This window comes from Eptesicus fuscus, chromosome 4 (genome assembly GCF_027574615.1).
Source record: "Eptesicus fuscus isolate TK198812 chromosome 4, DD_ASM_mEF_20220401, whole genome shotgun sequence".
NCBI classification, from domain to species: Eukaryota; Metazoa; Chordata; class Mammalia; order Chiroptera; family Vespertilionidae; genus Eptesicus; species Eptesicus fuscus.
In genome coordinates this window covers 59,632,976-59,655,915 of record NC_072476.1, presented here as the reverse complement: position 1 = coordinate 59,655,915, position 22,940 = coordinate 59,632,976, and the positions used below count along the sequence as shown (strand labels likewise).

Sequence of the window (22,940 nt, the reverse complement as noted above, 5' to 3'; positions counted from 1 at the left end):
ACTTCTTTATCCTTTCGCCTAAGGAAGCCGCTTCATCTAGGATGTTCTGGACACTGATGCATACCTCCTGGATGGCATAGATTTTATTTATAAACCCCTTCTTTTCACTGTCCTAAAATATAATAAAAAGAGAGGTTCTGTATGAGTAATGGTATTCTTCAGTGCTTGAATTCTTTGCATTGTTCCTGTCTTACATTTTTAAACTTAAACTCTATGTCTCTTACATACAAGAAGCCCGTGAGAATTTCAGGATGTAAAGGGAGGGGAAGGAGGATGAGTAGCCAGTATTGTGGACCTGTGCTAGTATAAAGGTAGCTGTGAAGCAGGGCACTCAGACTGGTGCCCTGATGAACAGAAAAACGTCAGCCAGGGGGAAAGAAGGTATAAAGAGTGTAAGAGACAGGTCATGTCTCAGAATGACCACAACCAGGATCTGCACTGACCCTGGACCCACCGTGACTCACTACTTAGTAGACCTTGTTTTTTGACCCCACCACCCACACACCTGAGTTTGGTTTTAGCTTCAGATATTTCATCAGCAGAGACTGCTGGGTACAAATTAGAGGACCTGTCAGGAATGAAAACTGCAAACAAAAATGACAAGGTTGCCCAGTCAGTGTGGTTCAGTGGATGAGCGTCAACCTTTGAACCAGGAGGTAATAGTTGATTCCCAGTCAGGGCACATACCCAGGTGCAGGCTCGATCCCCACTGTGGGAAGCCCAGGAGGCAACCAATCAATGATTGTCTCATCATTGATGTTTCTCTCTCTCCCTCCCACTTCTCTGAAATAATAAATATATCCACCCGCCCCCCCCCCCCCCCCCACTCATACCCTCTCCTCCCTGGTATCTGTGTCCTTTGGTTAGGCTTATATGCATGCATACAAGTCCTTTAGTTGATCTTTTCCCCCTCTCCCCCATCCTCCCCTGCCTTCCCTCTGAGGTTTGACGGTCTGATCGATGTTTCTCTGTCTCTGGATCAGTTTTTGTTCATCAGTTTATGTTGTTCATTATATTCTACAAATGAGTGAGATCATGTGATATTTACCTTTCTCTGACTGGCTTATTTCACTTAGCAAAATGCTCTCCAGTTCCATCCATGCTGTTGCAAATGTCAAGAATTCCTTCTTTTTTACCGCAGCATAGTATTCTATTGTGTAGATGTATCACAGTTTTTTAATCCACTCATCTGCTGATGGTTCACTTAGGCTGTTTCCAAATCTTAGCTATGGTAAATTGTGCTGCTATGAACATAGGCGTGCATATATCCTTTGATTGGTTAAATGACAAGGTCAATTAAAATCCACTAAGTGGACACTTTCTAGGATAGTACCGAAGACAGATGAGATATACAATAAGCCTGGCCCCCTCTTAAAAATAATAGCCATGGACTTCATACAGTAGCTTATGCTACATTGGGGTTCTAACTAAACTTTTTTTTCCTTTTTTTGTACTTAGTTCTTCATTTTAAAACTTATGCGCTATTTAAGCAAACTGGTGTGCTCCAGGGAACGGGAATGGGGATTGAGCAGAAAGCACCCAGAGAGTGGTGTGAGCCTGGGGGAGGTGTGTACATTTTGTAATTTTAGACCCAGAGGAAGAAATAGTGGTGGCCTTTCACGATTGAAAATTCTGCTTAGTAGCCTGGCATCACAGGCACTCGCCTGGGCTGTTTGGTGGAGACCATCCAACCCTGATTCCATGACTCCATTCCTCCATGCCAGCTTGAATAGCTCTGAAAATGTAGCTCCAATTTCATTCCTTTAACTTCTTTTGAACGCTTGCACACTGTGCCAGAACACTTGAGACCTCATGTGGCAGGCAGTGCTTGCTGAAAGCCGCCAGGAAGCTAGAATAATAATGTCGTCATGTTGCACATTTACATACTGACTTTCATTTCAGAGGAGTCTCTGAAGCACTTTGCACTGTGAACACTTGGCTGAGGCTGGCATCCTGCCACCTTCAAAGCCAAGGGCAAGTGACTGACAGGTGTGTATGCAGCCTCCAGGGACAACAGGGTCCAGTGGGACTGAGGACATGGGGACCAGTTTTATAACATGATCTTTAGATACCAGTTTCTTAGAGCCTTTGTTTTTAATTTAATTCCCATGGGAGATATTGCCTACATTATTCATCTTGCTTATGCCACAATGGACTGTCAGACAATGAGGTAGATGAGGTGCATTAGGCTCAAAGTATAAGGAAAAATTAGGTACTCTCAGAGTCCCCACTATCTTCAATTCGTCTTTTACTTGTCGTTACAGACATGGGTGAATCAATTTCTTGTCTTTTTTCCCTCCTCAGTAATAAAAATAAATGTGTAATTGCACCTACGCAATTTTACACTTTAGAATAAAATGGATAACCAGTGGCTCCTTTGAGTTCCTTTCATAATTACAAAGTTAATCTGCTCTAATCATCTTCATGGCCTTCAGTGTCCTCTCTCAAGTACTGGCTAAGTTCATTTATGTCTATGAAGTAAAGTACTCTTATAAATACTTTTCTACATACAGAATAAATCAAGCTGAAATTGAAGCATGTTGGTTATACAGAGAAAGCTCATTGAGAAAAATACCTATTTGAAATTATGACTTGAAAAATATTTCCTTCATAATAGTAATATATATAAAATATTTAGGCATAACCTTAAGACATGGCAGACTCTATATACAGAAGTACTGTGTTTCTGCATCAGGACAGTGAATATTAAAAGAATGTGTTCTTTTTTTCAGTTGAATGTACAGGTTTAATGCAATTTTTTGCAAATCCCAATGTGTCTGGAGTGGAGTGAAATGAGAATATGATAAAGTGTATTCAAAATCTGTTTAGAAGAATAAATGAGGATAACCAAGAAATTTTTGAAATAAGAGAAATAATGAGAAGGCATTTATTGTACTATATCTTTAAGTATTTAAAGTATGAAAGATGAGCACTGAAGGAGAGACTGGTGTATGATTAAAGCACAACAAATCCATCATAAAGAAGGAAGTATTATGTTATTGGTAATTGTGTTAACTATTTGGGGAAAATTATGTTGATTCCTACCTTAATAGAGCCTCAAATCTATTTGATATAGCTCAAAATCCACCTAAAATAGATAGCCCAGTGTATTCTAGGTTAATTAAAAAGTGAAACACTAGGTGACTTATAAAAACAGAAGAAAATATAGGTAAATTATTTACTGACCTAGGGATGAGAAAGAACTCTCTAAGCATATAAGCAGTAAATGAAATCACCAAGGAAAATAACTGACAGCAAAAGTTTCATAAAATTAAAAACATTATGCCAAAAGTCATAAATTTAAAAGGCTAAGTGGGGGAAAAAATTAGCAACAAATATGACATCAAGGAATGGGATTTCCACTATATTCAATTAACACCTGAAAAAAATACTGCAGTTTTGTTTATAATAAAATAAAAATCACTAACATGATACATACAATTGATTAGACTAATATGAAATCACAAAATATTGTTTAAAGAGAAAAATCCATATGAATAAGATGTGTTATTTAAGGCATCTCAAAGATTATACTTCATATATACTTTAAAATCTAAAGTGCTGATGTATAATTACTGGCTAAAGAGTTTTTTAAATTTGTTCATTCTTTGTTTCTTCTGCACTTTGACCCCACTCCCTAGCTCCTCACCCCTGCCACCCAAACCCAAAATAAGATAGTAGTAATGTTGGCTAAGTTTTGAAAAGCAAATGCTTTGGGATAAAATTTTTATTTTAAAATCTCTTTCATCAAATTCTATATTCCTCCACTGTGGTCTCCAACCAATGAAGTAATTACTCTTTATATACAGTATATGACCCAAAACTGCAATGGGTAATGGAATTGCTCTGTGTTGCATTCCAATATTTCATACTTTTTTCACTAATGTTCAATACTTTATTAGTATAGAATAAATTGGTACATTTCTTTTATTGTCGTTTTTGCTTTCCTTTATAAACCAGCTTGGATGAAAGAAATATCATAGGGTAGTTAATCATCCAGAGGCCTGGTAGTGACACTAGTTGTTTAAAAAAAAAAAAAAAGCATTATTAAGGTTTCTTTTGAAGATGTAAAAAAAAAATTACCCATAAAAAAGAGCTATAACTATAAATCTGAGAACATGTTAGATTTATATTGTACAACTTTTTCTAATGATTCTATATAATTTTTTAAATCATATTTTAAATAGTCTATAAAACATCCATAACTGCAACTTGAAATACAATGATTCTTTAACAGTCATCTGTTTTACTATCACATATCACAACAGATAGCTACTATATTTTTCCAAAGAAGTATCTTCTTCCTGGCTTTGCGATATTTAGGAAAATCTAAGACCTAAAGGATCAATAGGAGAGTTTTACATATTTGGAGAATCCTATTCATCGATCTCAGTCCAAATGACAAGCGCCCCCATTCACTGATTCTGTTCCAAATGGGAACAAGAAGCCAACAATATAGGTGTTGGGATGTGTATTGTGGGCTCCTCATGCATCCCACAATGGTAATTAATGCTACGTAGGGCCTGCCAAAGTGGTCATTGTCAGCCCTGTTGACATTATAGAAGATGAACACCTGTGCTATATCAGTCACAGCAGGTATACAGAAAGTTTACTTGAAATATTAATCTTATAAAATTGTTATTTCACTTTCTAGGGTGAGATTGTCTTAAGAGTGCAAGGTTTGGGGCGGGGAGGAAGGGGGGCAGGGACAATTGTTAAATCTTACATCAGAACTAGCATAACATGGAACTGTCCCAGCAAACCAGGGCATATATTCACCTTACTTATTTCCTAGATGAGGCATTCAGACTTGCCACCCCAAAGAGCTAATCTTGATCATAATTTTGCTTTTCCTTTGAAGTCTACTTGGTAGGTAACTTCTGGCAAAAGGTAAGTGACAAGATTGATATTTGCTATGAGAAACTGTTATAGTTTATTATTGACTGTAGCTCTTCTATGAGCAAATATAGCCTCGCACAGCAGAAAGCGTACAATTGTATTTGGAATATGTTTGATGTGATTTATTTTTTATGCTAAAGATAGTTTTGGTGCACAACTTTCTTTCTTAGTTCATTCAGGAAAATGTCCTGCAAAACAAACTTCCTCTCAGATCTATACTTCTAACCCATGGAAAATATATTTGATAAAAGCTATAAATTGAATAAAGGCACACAAAGTGATGAAATGTTTTCTCTGTGCCATTATTCCTTTTTTTTCCAGATACAGAAAATTATGTTTCAGCCTGAAATCCAGAATACCGAATTTCTCACAGAAGCTTAGCAACTCACAGAGAACCTTGACATACTGAACCTTATCTCAGTGTTGTACTTGGTTCTTATTATATCAAGTCCCCCCCAGGTTACTTGGTGCCTTGGCTCTTTTCCTGGTATTAACCTTAAAAACAGGAACCCTCCATTGAGACATTAAAAGGTTCTGAGATGTATTTCAGGTTAAGAGGGCAGATGGACATTACTTAAAACTATTTTTTTTCCTCTTAAAATATAAAACAGTTCTCAAAAACATCTACATTTCAGGATTATAAAGACGACTAAAATAAGAGATATAGAGCTCTCGGTACAATGCTGGGTACAAATACACTGTCTATAATTATTATAATAAGTATATCAGTAGTAGTAGTAAAGTTATGGGTAAAATTTCTTATTAAAAGAATTCAGATTATTTTTATGCATATATTAAAGACAAAATTTGGAAATATTTGAATTCCCAAATATATGACACCTTTCACACATGTTCAGTGTTGCCCCAGATGACATAATGTTAACTTGGCAGATTCCATTTTAGAAAATGATTTGGTAGATTCTTTGTTACATTAAATCTTTTTCCCCCCTTCTGCTGGCTCTGCACATATTTTGTGCAGAATGAGCATTTACCTGGTCTTAATTTTTTGTTTCCTTTGTGCAAGGTAGCCCTATGCTTTTCAGAACTCACTTTCTACAGTGCAATTTTTAATCACATTTAGTTGTGCCTTGGCCTATTATTTTAATGTCATACATTTTGCATATAACTTTAAAGATGTCCTTACAAGCCACAACCCTACTCTCTTCCTTTCTGACATGATGAGATTGTGATTTTCTGCAGCAGAATTGAAGTCCAGAAATAACAAAAACAACCTTATTTGGCACCAGCCATATTCATTCCATACAGAAGCTACAACCATGGGGCCAGTGATGAGGAGACGCGTGTTTAACAAATGTGATAGATTGCTCAACAGTTCATGAAATAGGCCATGAGAAACATGACTCGATAATTTTGTTCTTGACAGGGGGTGGGGGATCACATTTCTTCAGGAATTTGTTGTTTCATTAAGAATTTTCTTATGTAAAATCTAACACTTTAAAACAATCTGTTTTTCCTATAATATTGTTACTGTGGGCCTATAAAAAAAGTGTCTTGTAATAAAGAGTAACTTAAAATAAAAAGGGGTCCTCTAGGCTGGGCAGGATAAACAACAGGAACTTTGGAAATGGCAGCTGGCACTTGTCAGGATTATGCTGAAAGCCAGGAAAGAAAGAAGGGAAAAGAAAGGGAGGAAAGAGCAAGAAGATAGAAGGGGAAGAAAGAGAAAAGAGTGGCAGAGACTGAGGGAAAGAGAACGGAGAAGGCAGGGAAAGACTTGCAGAAAAGACACTTCTAGAGACAGAAGGAGGATGAGGAGACGTAGGGCTTGGGGGTGAGTGGGAGGAAGGGAAGGAAAATATCTTGGATCAGAAACAAAAATGACAAACTCAAGGCAAAAACAAAACTTGTTAACTAATCTTGTTACTTTCTAATTAAGCCAAAATAATTATTTGTAAAAGGCTGTCCATACAACATTTCATTTTCATTTAATGCAAATGTAAATAAACCTTACAGATAGCATCCAGGGATATACCTGTGGTCAGGGAGAGGGTTCCCTGAAGTCCAATTTCTTGCTACTGAAGCCCCTCATCTTGTAGGTCCTAAGGGACTGGCAAATCTCCCTCTTTCTAATAATTTAAGGAAACTTCTTTTAACTGTCCTGCTAGTACTTGAAAGCTCTTAAGAGATTAGAACTATCTATCAATATCAAAACCTTTGACTTAATCTCCTTGCCAGCAGGCAGGAAGCACACTTTCCAGTGAGTGGCTTTATAGATTATCCCATGTCAGGTTTGGTCCCTTGAATCGCTCTGCTTTTACAAGGACTCCCAAGTGAAAGGGCTGAGCAGCCTGGCTCTAGACTAACCTTGATATAAGCCAAAACAGAAGCTGTGAGGGTGCTGTTCCCAAGTAACCAGAGGAAAATAAGTGAGTGACAAAGGAGTCTTAATATGGTTAAAGTTCAAATGCAGATCTGAGAGGGCAGTTGAGAGTTTAGAGAAGGCTGTGAGTGCTCTATTCTAGATGACTATAAGCTTATTTAGAAAATGACTAGGTTTCTGACTAACTGGCTCTATTGCTAAGCATGGTTCAAGTCCCACCTCCATTATTTTCTTAGCTATGTGATTTTTTGAGCAATTTACTTACTTTCAACTGTAAAAAGGGGGTAATAATGGAACCTTTGTTTGTAATGGTTATAAAATTAAATAAATTTAACCCATTTATAGCATTTACCACAAATGTCTGGAACACAGGAAGTACTCAGTACACGTTATTAACAATTCAAAGAATGAAAAAGGAAATACTATAAAACTTTTGAATGCTAAATCTTATTAAATCTTAATAAAGATGACAGGATTTTCTTCCTTCTTATTTGTGATATATCTCAGGAATATTACTTTATGTTTGTATAACTTCTTTGTCATCTAATATGATCATGGATTATCTTATACATGCCATTTTACATGATCCAACAGTCACATGGTCCTTACAATAATAGGTATTATTTTCATTCCCCACATGAGGAAACAGTTGTCTAATATTTCAGCTCAAACTTCTATCGCAGTCTATGCTCCCTCTTTGATGCCTTCAGCCATATCTATTCTCACCTGAGACGGATTTGAAAATTGAGCAGAGAGACCAAGATGGCAGCATAGATAAATGCCAGTACTCACCACCTCCCACAATCATATCAAAATTACAACTACAATACAGAACAACCATCATCCAGAACTGCCTGAAATCTGGCTGAATGGATGTCCTACAATTACAGAAGAAGAAAATACATCGAGACTTGGATTCAACAGTAGAGTAGAGGATTCTGAGAATCAAATCAATGATTTGGGATATGAGGAAGGAAAAAACACCCAATAAGAAGAGCAAAAAGAAAAAAGAATCCAAAAATATGAAGATATATAAGGAGCCTCTGGGATGACTTCAAGCATACCTATATTTGCATGATGGGGGTGCCAGAAGAAGAGAGCGAGCAAGATACTGAAAACCATTATTTGAAGAATGACAGAAAACTTTCCCTACCTGGTGAAAGAAATATACTTACAAGCCCAGGAAGCACTGAGTCCCAAACAAGAGGAATACAAAGAGGCCCACACCAAGACACATCATAATTAAAATGCCAAGGGTTAAAGACAAAGAATCTTAAAAGCAGCAAGAGAAAAGCAGTTACCTATAAGGGAGCACCCATACAACTGTTAGCTGATTTTTCAACAGAAACTTTATAGGCCAGAAGGGAGTGGCAAGATATATTCAAAGTGATGAATAGCAAGAACCTACAATCAAGATTACACTACCCAGCAAAACTATCATTTAGAATTGAAGGTCAGATAAAGAGCTTTGCAGACAAGAAAAAGCTAAAGGAGTTCATCACCACCAAACCAGTATTACATGAAATGTTGAAGGTTATTCTTTAAGAAGAAGAAGGAGGAGGAGGAGAAAAAGAAGAGATAAAATATATGAACGATAAAATGGCAATAAATACATATCTATCAATAATTAAATCTAAAAATCAAAATAAATGAACAAGAATCTAATGAACAAAATAAACTGATAAACGGAACCAGAGGCATGGAAATACAGAACAGACTGACATCTTAGAGGGAAGGGGAGGTAGTGGGGTGGGAAGAGATTAACCAAATATCTTATATGCATATATGTATTACCTATGAACACCGACAATAGGGTGGTAAAAGCCTGGGGCAGGCAGGAACCAGGTGGAGGGGGTTATGGGAAGGGGAAGGGGACATTTGTAATACTCTTAATAAATATTTTGGAGGGGGGGGAATTAAGCATAAAGTTTCTCAGTTTATAGTATTCCCCGCTGAAAGTTGTGTATTCTTCTTAGGCCAATGCTAGTCATATTCATTCACATAAGGCACACACCTTTTTATCATAGGGTTTTGAAATGTGCCTATGCAGGTAAAACTTCCCATTAGAACCAGTGATTTGTCCTTCAACAAGCCTCATGGCTGAATCAGGGCCAGAACTTACTTAATTTCAAACAGCATAAGCTTTGTTGCTAATCTACTTACTAGTGCAGATTTTAATTTTAAAAAATATTCATCCTATATAATAAAAGCCCAATATGCAAATTGTCCCCTCGATCAGGAGTTCGACCGCTCATTATGACACGTGCTGACCACCAGGGGGTGGCAGTGGAGGTGCTGCCAGCCCTGATGGGCCCCAAGAAGAGACCATGGCAGGATGGTGGAGCTGGTGAGCAGGAAGCGCCAGGCCAAGGCGGGTGAGAGAGGGTGTCTGATCGCCCCACAGACAGAGACCAGTGGCCAGCAGACCCTGATCATCTGACCTCTCGCTGGCTACCTGGGGGCATGGGTGATTGGGGACAGAGGCACTGAGAATGCGGGTGTCTGCCGAGCTCGCCCTCACTCCCCCTGCTACCCTCCCCCGGGATGCCAGGGGTCACATGCTAGGGAAGCCCCTGTGCTCAGGTGCTGGGCGCCCACTAGGAGCCCGCCCCACACCCATGCGGCCTCTTCCAGGTGAGCTGGGCCACAGCCGCTGGGACCAGTCAGGCTCCCTGTGGGTTCACGCAGGTCTGTGAGGCCGGCTGGGAGAGAGTGTGATGCCTGCCCGGCTTCCCTGCAGCGCTGCTGGGTGGCCCAGAGGCCCATGCTGCGCCCTGGCCCACAGCATTGGCTGCGCTCACTGCCTATCTGCATGGGGACTCGGGTGCCGTGACTCAGGCAGAAGGGGGAGCAGGGGGGGCCCGGGGGCCCAGGTGCTGCCCAGGGCCCAGAGGTCATCTGGGACCTGCCCTTCCACACCAGACACTTGCGCTTCGATTGCCGACCAGGCCTAGGTACCGCACCCATGCATGAATTTCGTGCACCGGGCCTCTAGTTTTATTATATGCGCAAAAGGGTATACACATGAAGTGTGGAACCCTCAAAGGTTTTTTTCTTGAATAGATTTGTTATGAGAACAATCATTTACCCATTTACCTTTGTATAGGACTTTTTAAGGTTTATAAAGCATTTTTTCATTTATCTTACCACTTGGATTGCAGGGGCAGGTGGCTCCCCCACTGTATAGATAAGGATACTGAGGTTTGGAGAAGTTAAGATCTTGTTACCAATTAAAAAGAGTTTCTGGGACTTTCACCAACATCTCCTTTCAGGTCACTGTCAAAAAGCCATCAAGTCACATATGGTATTTTCTCATTATATTGTTTTAGATATTTAAACTTGGCTCTTCCCAAAAACTAATCTTGAGTTATAATCAAATTCTGTGAGAAAAGAATCATATTAGTATTATAAAAACAATGCTCTTTGTGACATCTCCAAAACCAAGTCAGGATTACTTTGTGAAATCCGGAGGCTATTTTTCTTTACAAATATTTTACAAGACAAACTTGTACCTTTCTAAAAAAGCACATCTGTTGCAAATTATTCCCTTACAGAAAGAGGGAGAAGCACCATCCTTTCTTCCCATCTGAGCTTAAAAGAGATTTGTTGACATATTCTAAGGCCGGCATAGACAAAACAGCACAGGAAAGAGGAGGCGGTCAGCAGGATCAGGGCTCAGCTTTGCTTAAACTAATTCCACATGCCCCATGAACCATTAGCTGTTTTTTATTTCCTGCTCTAAAGATCTGTAGTGAAAATAATCTGGGGTAGGGAAAAGCTGCACTTATTATTTCTTTTCCCCCAACAAGATGCTGTGTTAGCAAATAGAACATATGAGCCACCTTCAGAAAACCAAGGTCTTTAATAATCCATTTTTCAAACACTACTGGTATTTCCTTTCCAAACAAATATGGACTGTGACTGGAATCAATTTCATCATTTGTATGGTTACAGTTGCCAAGTTTCTGGAAATAATCGCCATTTAAATACTGGATAATATTTTTTATATGAAGCCAACAACAGTTTTATTGCTCTTTAATTTCCATGATTTGTTTGTTTGCTGGAAGTTTTTGGTGTTCTGAGAGCAAGACGTTTGGGGATAGAGAAAACTCTTAAGAACAGATCAGGGCAAAGCCATGTTAATGGCCTGACTTGAACAACCAAACAAGGGAAGTCAGCATTAGGAAAAAACGATTTGCTCTACTCAGTGACCCTATGAACTGCATAATATAACATATCTTTCCGTTTTTCAGACCTTGGCACAATGTAGAAAAATCAAAGACATGATTGAGAACTCAGTTGTCTTCCTTAAGAAAGCAATAGGGCTCATCAATGAAAACTGACAAAACAGCGATGCTGCTGGTACAAGTAAAGGACCTGGCGAATTTGGAGGGGACTACGCCATCTTTCTCTGTTGATGCCACATGGAGCACAGACTTGAACAACTTCCTGCTCTATGGGATGCTGCTGATACATGGTGGGGGCGGGGGGGGGGGGGGATGTCCCCAACACCTCCCTTACTGCAGACTAAATAACACTAAAACAGGCTTCTGAGGTCAACCTGGAAGAAAGTGCCCAAGGCCCAGTTCATCCAGCTCACAGCAACATTGTTCTTTACTTGGTTGTATGGATTATGGTCTGCCTTTCAATGTGTTTGGGGAGGGGAAGGAGGCAGTGGGAAAGGGCAAGAAAACCTTGGGAAGCAATTTGAAAAAAATCTCAAGTTATTTCACTGGGGATGGCCATCAGTTTAAGAGGACACAGTAAGTGTTTCAGAAATTGTAGTTATTCCTCTGCATTTAAATGTCTGCATTTGTAAAATAAAAGGATGGGCATGGATTGAGGCTGTGATGTACTTGCCTGGGCTGGTCCTAATCAGGCAGATGGATGTTGTGGGCTTGAAGCCCGTTGTACATTTACAGCTGTGTGATCTTGTATAAGTTACTTAACCTCTTAGCTATTCAGTATCCCCATCAGTAAGATGGAGATCATCTCTACCTGATAGTGTTGATGTGGGAACAGAATGAAGCCATGCATATAAAGCAACTGGCACATTAGTAGATATTAAATAAATGTTTCCTTCTCCCCACTAATTGCCTTTCTTCTCAAAGGGTAACGTTCCCCCCCCCCCCTAATGTTTCTTATTTTCCTTTTCTTTTTCCTGGAGTTTGCATTTAGAAGCCTGATTATCATTCATTCCATTTGCATCATCTACCCATTTGAGCTGTAGTCTGTGGAGCTAAATCTAAGTCTATTCTTTTTATTCATTTATTCAATAAATATTGAATGTCAACTACATATCAGACACCCTTCTAGGCTCTGGGGATACAGTGATAAATAAGACAGCACCAAACAAAGAAAAATAGTAGGAAGTGAAAGTGCAATGAAGAGACTCACAGCCGGTGCATGTGCTGGAGAGCAAGCCGGTGGACGGAGGGCTGCCCTGAGTGAACCGTGTAGTTGGGAGCTGTTCCAGTCAGAGAAATAGGAACTGCTCTCGGTATTTCACGCAAATGAATTTAACTTAGTGAAGCAGCTACGCTGGTGATGGAAGAACTGAGAATCGCATGGAGTGACAGACGTTAGGAATGCAGGAAGCCACTACCAGGCAAAGGGGATGTTTCTGGGGCACAGATGCTAGATACACAAACCCACTGGCAGAGGCTGGAGCCATGGACAGGGCTGCTTAGCAGTACTTGTGATCATGGAGGAGAGGCTGTCTCACTCTGGTGGGGAGCTACACAGCGAGGGGACCCAGCATCTAGTCACTCCTAGGTGGGGAGGTGTGTGGGGCAAGGGGAGAGGAAAGAGAGAGGGAGAAAGAAATTGTCCTGTTTTTTCCCCTTCTTTCTCCCTAAAGCCACTGTCAAGGGAGCTGGGAAATGTGGTTTTCAGGAGAAAGGGGGAGGGATCAACCTAGAAGCAAAAGGCAATAACCAGAACAAGCTCTGAATGACCAGGAGGCAACCAGAATGCTCCACGGGAGAAACCAGCTTAACTTGTTGAGGAAATAAAGGGTGCCTAGGACAGGTGGCCAGGCGAAGGGGGAGTGGCCCAGGAAGATGTCAGAGAAATGGTGCCGCCTGAATGAGGAGTGGGGATTCTGTTATCAGTGTGATGGGAAGCCATCAGAGTGTTTCCACCAGAGGAAAAACATGATCTAATTTACATTTTTTCAAAAAGCCCTTTAGGCAAAATGAATTGCAGAGGGAAAACAAGATAGGAAATGACTGTTGTCGTCCACGGGGGGATGATTGCTGAGACCAGGGTGGACATACTGAATGTTACGGAAGTAAAGTCACCGTACACTTGTTCATAGATTGCATCTGGGAGGTGAGAAAAAGAGAAATCAAGGAACTGCCTACATTTGGGGCTTGAGCAACTGGGTAAACGAGGCTGGTTTTATTGAGCTAGAGAAGAGTGGAGGAAGAGCTGCGATTGGGCCTGGAGGATCTGCAGGAAGTGATATCAAGAGGTGGATGGATATAGGAGTGAGGGCTGGAGATGCAGATGTGAAAGTCCTTGGCATCTCGAAGGTCCTTCAGATCACACTAATAGAAGGAGTCGTGCAGGGAAAGAATACAGACAGAGAGGGGCCCAGAACAGACTCACGAAGCTGTTGACCAGATGAGGGGGAGCCAGGAAGGGAGAATGAAAATGACTGAAGTAGAAGAGTTAGGAAGAGGCTTCATAGAAGTTAAAAAAAAAAAAAAAAAGTATTCCCAGAAGGAGGGAGGGGTAACGTCTCTGAAACTCCCGTCAGGTCAAGAAGTGCCAGAGGATTTGACAAATGGGGTGTATTGACAAGTTTCAGTTCCGTGGTGGGGACAGAAGCTATGGATCGACTGAGCAGAGAATGTGAATGAGAGTGGACACACTGCAGACCCCTCGCTCAGAAATATTGCTAAGAAATGGGGAGGGTGCTACAGAGCAAACGCTTGGGTCAAAAGAGGAGACTGTTATTTTAAAGATGGGAAATACAGCCCGACTTCACATTGTGGTCTGTATTTAAGAAGCTCCCTGGGTGAGTCATATGCATGCTCATGTTTGAGAAGGGCTGCACTGGGGTGCATTCACTGGCTCTTGGAATGATGTCCTTTAGGGGAGAAAGGGACGCTGCAGAAAAGGGGCACTAAGGGCAGGAACAATGTGTTTGGGAAGGGATGGGACAGAGCCCCAGTGCAAAGAAGCAGGGATCCCTCCGCCCCTGTGACCAGAGGGAAGGTAAGAGAGTGGGTGCATGGAGTTGGTCTTAGATTTGGCAGAAGAAAGACGTGAAGATGTGGGAGTTCCTATTTGCTTCTGTTTTCTCAGTGATGCAGGAGGTGAACTCATCAGCTGAGAGTGAGCAGGAGCAGCGGCCGGCAGGTGGAGGAGGTGGGTGGAGATGGCAGCAGGTGTGAAAGTGTCTTCTCACTGGCAAATACACTGTCCTCGGGTCTGTCCCTGGGCCCTGTGGGGGGATTCATAGGAACTCTGCACTGTCCTACTTGCTATTGATTTTGCATTTCACTCTCTTTCACTGCCTTAATAAAATTAAGAATTTTATCCATCTTGCCTAGCCAGTTTTTTATTCAACCCCCTTTTATAAAGCTTAAAAGTATGTCACATCCTTTGCAGTTAAAATGTCTAAGCCGCTGTTGTGTTCAATAGCCATGATTTGTTCCCGTAAGGAGAAAAAGGGTCCTTCTTTTCAACCTTTGCAGGCCCTATCCCAGAGTAACTGAGGCGATCCAGCCTGCATCTGAACCAAAACTGGGCACCTACAAACAAAAATATATGGGTCTATCATTGCTTCTTTCTCACCAAGTCCTGCTTTTATACCTGGCTCTTGATTTCTAAGGAGACCTAAGAGTTGTTGGCTAAGTAAGTGGATAAATGGTCCAGAATATGGTCAGGTCACAGGTAATCTAGGTTTCATTGTGGTGGCAGAAAACCAGTCTCTCAAGTATGTGAACAATTTTCAGTTCCATGGTGGAACTCCCACATCTTCACGTCTTTCTTCTGCCAAATCTAAGACCAACTCCATGCACCCACTCTCATATGCTCTGCCACATTAATATTGTCTATCGGAATTATTCGTTGCCGCCAAAAAGGAGCTTTGTTGACTTGTGGACCCGTTTGTATCTGACTGATCATATCATATTAAAGGACGATTGTCCCGCCACAAGCTGCTCTAATTTTAGTAAAGTGTGTTCCTAGTCCTGGCTCTTTAAATAGCCATGCCTCAAGTCTGTATTCTGAGTGGACCTTTTACCCAGTCCTGTTTGTGCTGGAGATCCCAGCATCAAATAAGAGGAACTGTTTCCATGGGAGCTAGAAAGAACTGGGGACAGAGAAAGCCCTGCACACAGGTGATGGGTGACCCAGAGACAAGTGTCCAAGCCATACCGTGAGGGAGGAACTCATCGGGCATCTCATAAAAGTGCCCCTGCCAGCTGTCTGTAAATTGCACTCCTCTCCTCCTGTGACATCCATTCTTCCCTGCTAACCCCCACTCCCAAATGGTTCAGAAGGGAATTAGAAATAGATAACTCATCACCACTTGGGAACCTCTGTAATAAAATCATAAACACGTTGAGTTCTGGACCACAGTTAATGTTAGCAACTCTAGCCAAAGACAAACGCACACATGCACACACTGACTGCAGGAGATGCTGACCAACATAAAATCAAGTATGTTTTAGAAACATAAGAGAGCCTCCAATGGGAAGGAAGTGGGAAATGTGCCGCTGCAAGAGGGCGTGGCCTTACTTCCAATTCTTTCCTTTGAGCGCACACTCCAGGAGGACAAAGGAAATTATTTTTGGTATGTTTTCTTGTAGAGCTCAATAAACCACTACATAGTTCGAGGCATTTAAGATTGTTCTGAGTCTAATAAGGTAAATTAATCCTTAATTTACCTAGCATTTCCCCTACTGCATGGTATTTAGTAAATTCTCAAAAATGTTACCATGTTACTATTATTGAGTGTTGGGAGATAGATTACAATAAATGTTGACTTTTCCTCCTACCTGATCCTTTCTGCTTCTGTGCTACCAGATATACACAAACATTTAAATGCCTCTGTTGACGAATGTGCCTTGGTTGTAAGCAGGAAAGTTACAACAATCTGCTCATCCTCAAACACACTGTGCAGAGTGGATAGAAATTATTTTTAACCTTCTGGTTTGTGTGACGTTTTTGCACATCTCCCAGTATTATGAATTAGATATTTCACCTGAGCCAAACTGCCTCTTGCAGAAATACAAATAGAAGTTCATTCTCCAGAAAGACCACAGCTGGGGGAAACATAAAAGATGTTATAAATTGACATTTTTTTAAAAAGAATTTTTATTATTCAATGTATTAATCTAAAGGCCAAAATTTTCCTTGTAATTTCTGGCTTGTTTTTTTTCTATATCTGAGAATCATTTAAATACTTCTCTTAAGGCCCTGACCAGTTTGGCTCAGTGGATGGAGCTGTTGGCCTGCAGACTGAAGGGTCCCAGGTTCGATTCCTGTCAAGGGCATGTACCTTGGTTGCGGGCACATCCCCAGTGGGGGGTGTGCAGGAGGCAGCTGATAAATGATTCTCTCTCATCGATGTTTCTAACTCTCTATCCCTCTCCCTTCCTCTCTGTAAAACATCAATAAAAAATATTTAAAAACAAACAAAAACAAAATAAATACTTCTCTTAAGTAAATTAGCATTTAGTTATTCCTATTACTTAGTAGGGGTAGCGGGCAATATCAATTAAAAATGTAAAGTCATTGATGCTAGGTAGCAAAGTAAGGTCATTTTATGGAAGAGCCACCTGGTGGATTATGTCCTGTAAGTTCCATTTGCATGGGGAGAAAATTGTTCCCAATGACTGCAGTTAAGAAACAGTTTAAAAAGTATTAAAAGGCAGTATTATCACCTTATCATGACAGGAAATGTTTCTTTAACACTGCTGATTGCTGTAATTTTTTTCTGCCAGTATGAAATGTTCATCCATCTAAAGGTTTGTATATTTCTTTGTAGCCCTCTATTAGCTTGATTAAGAAATATAACCATTTTAGTTGCTTAAAAAAAGTAGTCAAATCATCCAAGTATAGTCTATAATTTTTTTTTACATATTGACATTTTAAACCTATAATAGTTAAATAAATTGTGTATAATTGCTTGTAGAATGATTTTACCTAGTCCAAATATAACAAATTTGATCATTCTCATCTACTTTATTATTTAAATAAACTCACTGCTTTAGACAGTATTAAAAATTATTTGGAACATACTAGAAAATCATTTTGTGAAATTAGTATTTAAATTTCTTTTTAAATCCCATTGGAGTCAGAGAGCAAGGTAGGGCAAAGAATTTTTTTGTTAAAATTTCCGCTTTATCTTATTGGTGGGATTTATATGAGCAATGAGGAATTTCTCAGGGCTCAAAGGTGGACATCAAAAGGTTTGTGGCTTTAGGCAAACATCCAAAACCTATACTAATGCAATAAGTTCTCCAGTGTCCTCAGGCACAGCAATGCAATCGATAGAAGATTTCCATCTTCTTTCCTTAGAACACAATTCTGGAGGTCACGGAGGGGCTCTGTGTATATTCGGTATCAGAACTCCTAGGTGCTAATCACTGTGGTCTTAAGATGGTCACAGCGTCCCCAACATTAATACCCCATCCCCACACCAATGAAATGGGGGGTGATCCACATCTTAAGGGAGTATTAGTAAGGTTAAGTAAAATGTTTGATTAAAACATTAGTTCCTCCCCTATTTCTAAAACAACTCTTAGTTCTTCATTCACAGCCAGGACACGGCGATGGACATGAAGCAGAAAGGGCAGGGGGCATCCTGAGAGTCTTGCATATGCCTGTTACTGGGCTAAACTCTTCACTTGCATCAGAAGCACACTCCATGAGCAACTCGGCAAAGACCATCCTATTTGCCTCATTTTGCAGATAGGGAAATAAAATCCCAGAGAAATCACCGAGTATATAAGTAGCTGAGTGGGGATCAGAACATAAATCTGTCTATAGTCAAAAACAGGGAAAAACCAAAGATCAGGTCTAATGTTACAGAGATGGTATCACTGTATATATAATTATGTTCAATCAAATAACTCCAATCCTAGTTCTGTGATCCCTCCTACATGCAAAGTGATATTGTAAATTATTCCTCATGTACCTCCACTTCTCGCTAAATGTACCAGCTGCCACTTACATACCACCACCATCCTTCCCAGAGTTTCTGTAAGTGCTGCTGAAATGCATACCCTGGACTCATTAAAATAGCTGTTCATTCCTCTATAGATAGACATAGCAAGAAAAATAGGATTTTTTTTTTTAGGATGCAGTCTTGTAATACTTATTATCTGTCTTCCCAATCACAGAAATAGTACATATTCATTGTGGAAACTTGGAAAATAAAAACAATCATAGAGGAAAGTAAAAATATCTAGTAAACATTGGTAACCTGTTAGAATATAGCCCTTTAGTCTCTTTTCTACTTATTAATTTTTCTATAATTGTTAATCATGTGATTGTTATATAGCAAGCATTGTGTCAGATGCTTTGAGTTCAATGAATAAGACAGGCTTGGTTTGAATCCCTGACACTGAATATAAAGGAGATTGTGTATTGTGAACACATTTATACATATTTCTTACTTTTAATCTCCAAATGCTGAACATTTGTTTGATTCCTCTATTTTATCATTATAAACAATGACCCAAAGAATATCTTTGTACATAAGTCTATGGTATATCTTTTATAATAGTCTCAAGCTCAAGTCCTAGAATTTGAAATGGATCGAAGGATATGGATGTTTTTAAAAGTTTTTAAAATTAAAAAAAAAATAAGGTTTTAAAAAACAGATAATACCTATTCAAACCAGGATGGAAAACACTCCCTTTTACTCCCTGGCTCTCAGCCAACTTGCTCCCTCCCTGGAAGCAACAATGTCACCAATTCCTTATGTGTTCTTTCAAAGGTTATCGTATGCATAGGAAAGCAAGTATACACGGCAGTCAGTGTGTGTGTGTGTGTGTGTATTATTTTCTTTTCTTATAACACAAATAGTAGCATATTTAACATTATCATGCCTTTTCTCCTTAACTAGATTAGATAGATGATAGATATATAGAGCCATATCAGTGCTAAAAAGCTTCTTTATTCTTACAGCTGCATAATAGTTGACTGTATTGATGTACTATAATTTATTTAATCATTTTTCCCTTAGGGATGTTTAGGTTCTTTACCAACATTTTGCTATTACAAAAAAAGTAGAAGCAAATAATAACTTGCGTACGTATATTATAATTTCACGCACGTGTCAGCGTATCTGTAGGATAAACTTCTGGAAGTGGCATTATTTGGCCATGGGATTTGTGTTTTTGTAATTTTGATACTTCTGTCAAGTCACCTTGTAAAAGAGACCGTACAGTTTCCACTCCCCCAGGAGGACCTGGATGAGCCCAGTTCCTGGCCAGGCTGCGTCAGAGATGTGCCTGGTCTCTTCCCTGGGTTTTCAAGAATATTTGCAGACCCAGACTAGCTGCTGTAGTGGCTCCATAGTGTTCATTTTTACACTTTTAACCAACTATGTGCCTATATTAAATTTTGTATTAAGTGATAACCATTTTTATTTATATGATTATGGAGTACATAATATACATTAGACAAGAGGATATTACCGTGGAAGCACAGTCCCAAACCCAAACATTCTGTCCCATTGTAAGATGTGCTCCTCTCATGTTTACACAGATAAATAAACGCAATATAAACATAGGTTAACACTGAGGATTTAGCATAACCAAAATCTTGTTGAGTTAATCTAGAAAGATTAATGCCAAAGTACTAGGCCTCTTACACACACACACACACACAGTGTGTGTGTGTGACAATATTTTAAATAAAAGATTGCAAAAAACAAAGGATACATGAATATCTTTGCATGAACTTCTTTTGATTCATTTTCAGAAGGGAATAGAGGTAAGCTCTGATTGCCTGCGGGCAAAACATACTATGCAGCTGTACCTGCCTGACTGAGATCAGGTAGAAAGGACACTGTGTTGTTGCTTTTGACTGGAAGGAAGAGTTCATTAATTCACCGAGGATCTACTCTGTGCTCCACATCACACTAGGCCCGGGGATAGAGTTCTAAGCCCAACAGGCACGGACCCTGCCTTCCTGATGCTTACGGGCAGGTCAAATATCACGAGGGAGACAGGACACGTAAGACGCACTTTCACTGAGCTCCCTGGTAGTCGCAGAAGCACCGCCAGAGAGGGTCTTCACTAACACATTAGGCCAGCAGCGCAGAACTAGGCTGTAACCAGAGCAGTCAGCTCAGGTATTAGAATGGAGCATGACTTCCAAATCTCCAAGCCCCCAAACAGTTTGATTTTATTTATTACCAAAGATACTTGCCACTATCTGAATACTAAATAAGAATTTTCCCTGAGTAAGCGAATAGGAAAAATTAAAATAAAATGGAGAATCCTGTAGGAGTGCCATATGGATCGCTTTAAATTTGTACACGGGTTCTTATGTTTGAAATAACTACCAGTGGGTAATAGTTCAGTTTTCTCATCTATTAATAACTAGTTGCATTAATTACAAAGGTTATAAAGGTATATTTTACTAATAGAAAATCTAATTTGATTCCATTAGAAATTGAATTCTCAAAATTAGCTAAACTCCTTTCACCTAAAGAGCAGTTCATCTAAAGCCAGGAATAATGCACGTTCACCCCCCAGTGGCACCTCAGCAAACTGCAGGTGCTCACACTTGAAACAGTATTGTGCTAATTTAACTCACGGCTCACGTCAGAAACTGAGGATAACTCCCGTTTTCTCTATAACTTACAATGTTTTAGCCCCTGAACATTGTTTAACAGAACAACCTGTCTTTTTATTCTTCATTTCTATTGTGCAGATCACCTTCACCTTATCTGGCCACTGTGGTCCCAGCCTCCTGACCAGATTCTCCAACGCCTCCTAACCACTGCCATTCGGGTCACTTCCCTGCTTAAGAAATAGGAGCTAAGTTGCTTTGTAGCACATCCAATCGATGCTCCTGGGCCTGATGCAGTGACTGATTCTGAACTTGCTCAGCAAGCTGAATTCTAGCAAGAGGTCCGCGTGTGAGCACTCTGACAGTACACATCACACCTCCAGCCTGTCCCTGTACTGAGCTCCCGGCCTGAAACTCCCAGCCTCATCGGTCCCCTCCACCTGGGGGATTCCCACCCGTCTGGGGCTCAGCTCCAAGCCTATTGCCAGCAGGAAGCCTTCCTTGAAGACACAGTCCTTTCACCTCTCCCTGGGATGAATTTGAAGACTGGTGACCGTCTATGGCCTTAGATTTACCCTGGATTTGTTTTTACTACCCTCTTATTGGTGTTTATTATGTCTGTGACCTTATAGACAGTTACTGTGCTGCTGCAGGAAAACCCTTGTGTGTAGCGATGGTTCTTGTGTGTTTTTTAAGACGCCTCTTCCCACTGCACCCAGCTCAGTGAAGAATACAGAGCTCAGTAAATACTGGAGGGTTGCATCCACCAATCCCGAGAGCGTTTCCTTATTCTCCAGGCTGCAGATGACTCCCAGGTGTGGCTTCGGATCACCCTGTCATCTTTCCCTGGTTAAACACATGTGATCTTTTCAACAGCAGCAGTAGCTTCATGTCAATAGATCTGCATATTCAGGGAGGAGAACTGGCATGACGTTTCCTAGTAATTTAGGCTAAGAGAGCAGTTCTTTGATTACCTGGGTATTTAAGGTGAAAGTTAGGGTTGATATTGGCAAGGATTTGTCTCATTTATTCATTTCACTTTGTATTTGTGGGTCAGTTGTGATTTATGGGTACTTTTCAAAGGTCACTATCCATCTTTAAACGACATCAATCTTAAGCAGCAACCTTCCACTTTGAAGAAAGAAACTTACTGTTTCACAAACACGTTAGGCAAGAATGTGGTTTGATCAACAGCACATAGGATGCATGAAATCAACATTTATTTCTGTGACATCGCCTAAGGCAGCCAGCACACTGCTGGTTCAGATTAAAACCACTACCACAACAACTAGGGGATCTAGGGAAACACTTTGTTCTTAAATTAATTTAAATACATCCTGGAATAACAAAAGGTATTAAACTTTGCCACATGTGCCCGCAATGGCATGGCACTCTAATAGGAAGACTGTTTGGTGTTGGTCTTCATAAAATGGATAACCCACTGGCATCCCTAACCTCCTTTTTAACCCTCTAGTTAAAAGCATACAACAGGATCTTAATGTTCTTTAATGTGGAATAAGGTTTAAGACAGTTTTGAATAGATTTTTTATAAGGCTCAAATCTCTTCATCACAGGAAGTGCTACAGCAATTACTTGACAGACACAATATTTCCTTGAATCATACACATTGAAAATATATATGTGTATATATATATATATTACAAAAATAAAATTCATGTTGACTTATCATTCCTAAAATAACTTTCTCTACTCATATCCATTTATCTCTAGACAAACAGTCATTGAAAATATGATTTGCCAAGGATTTGAATTTGTGTATCTACAGGCTACATATTCTTACAATAAAAAAGTGGAAAAATCTACTTACATGCATTCAGTTATCTTTGTTGAGTTTGATTTTTTTTAGATATAAATAACCAAACTCTCGATGTAAGCCTGATACTGATAATGAATATGTTTCAGATGGCAACAG

General features: G+C 39.9%; 1 protein-coding gene across 1 annotated transcript in view; it reads right to left on the bottom strand.

Annotated features, from left to right (window-relative positions):
• Positions 1 to 22,940, bottom strand: part of MCTP1 (multiple C2 and transmembrane domain containing 1) — a 447,676-nt gene that overhangs the window by 12,029 nt on the left and 412,707 nt on the right. The window contains exon 20 of the mRNA XM_054715060.1: positions 3 to 112. Within this exon, the coding sequence (XP_054571035.1) occupies positions 3 to 112 (110 nt within the window). The remainder of the gene's footprint in view (positions 1 to 2; positions 113 to 22,940) is intronic.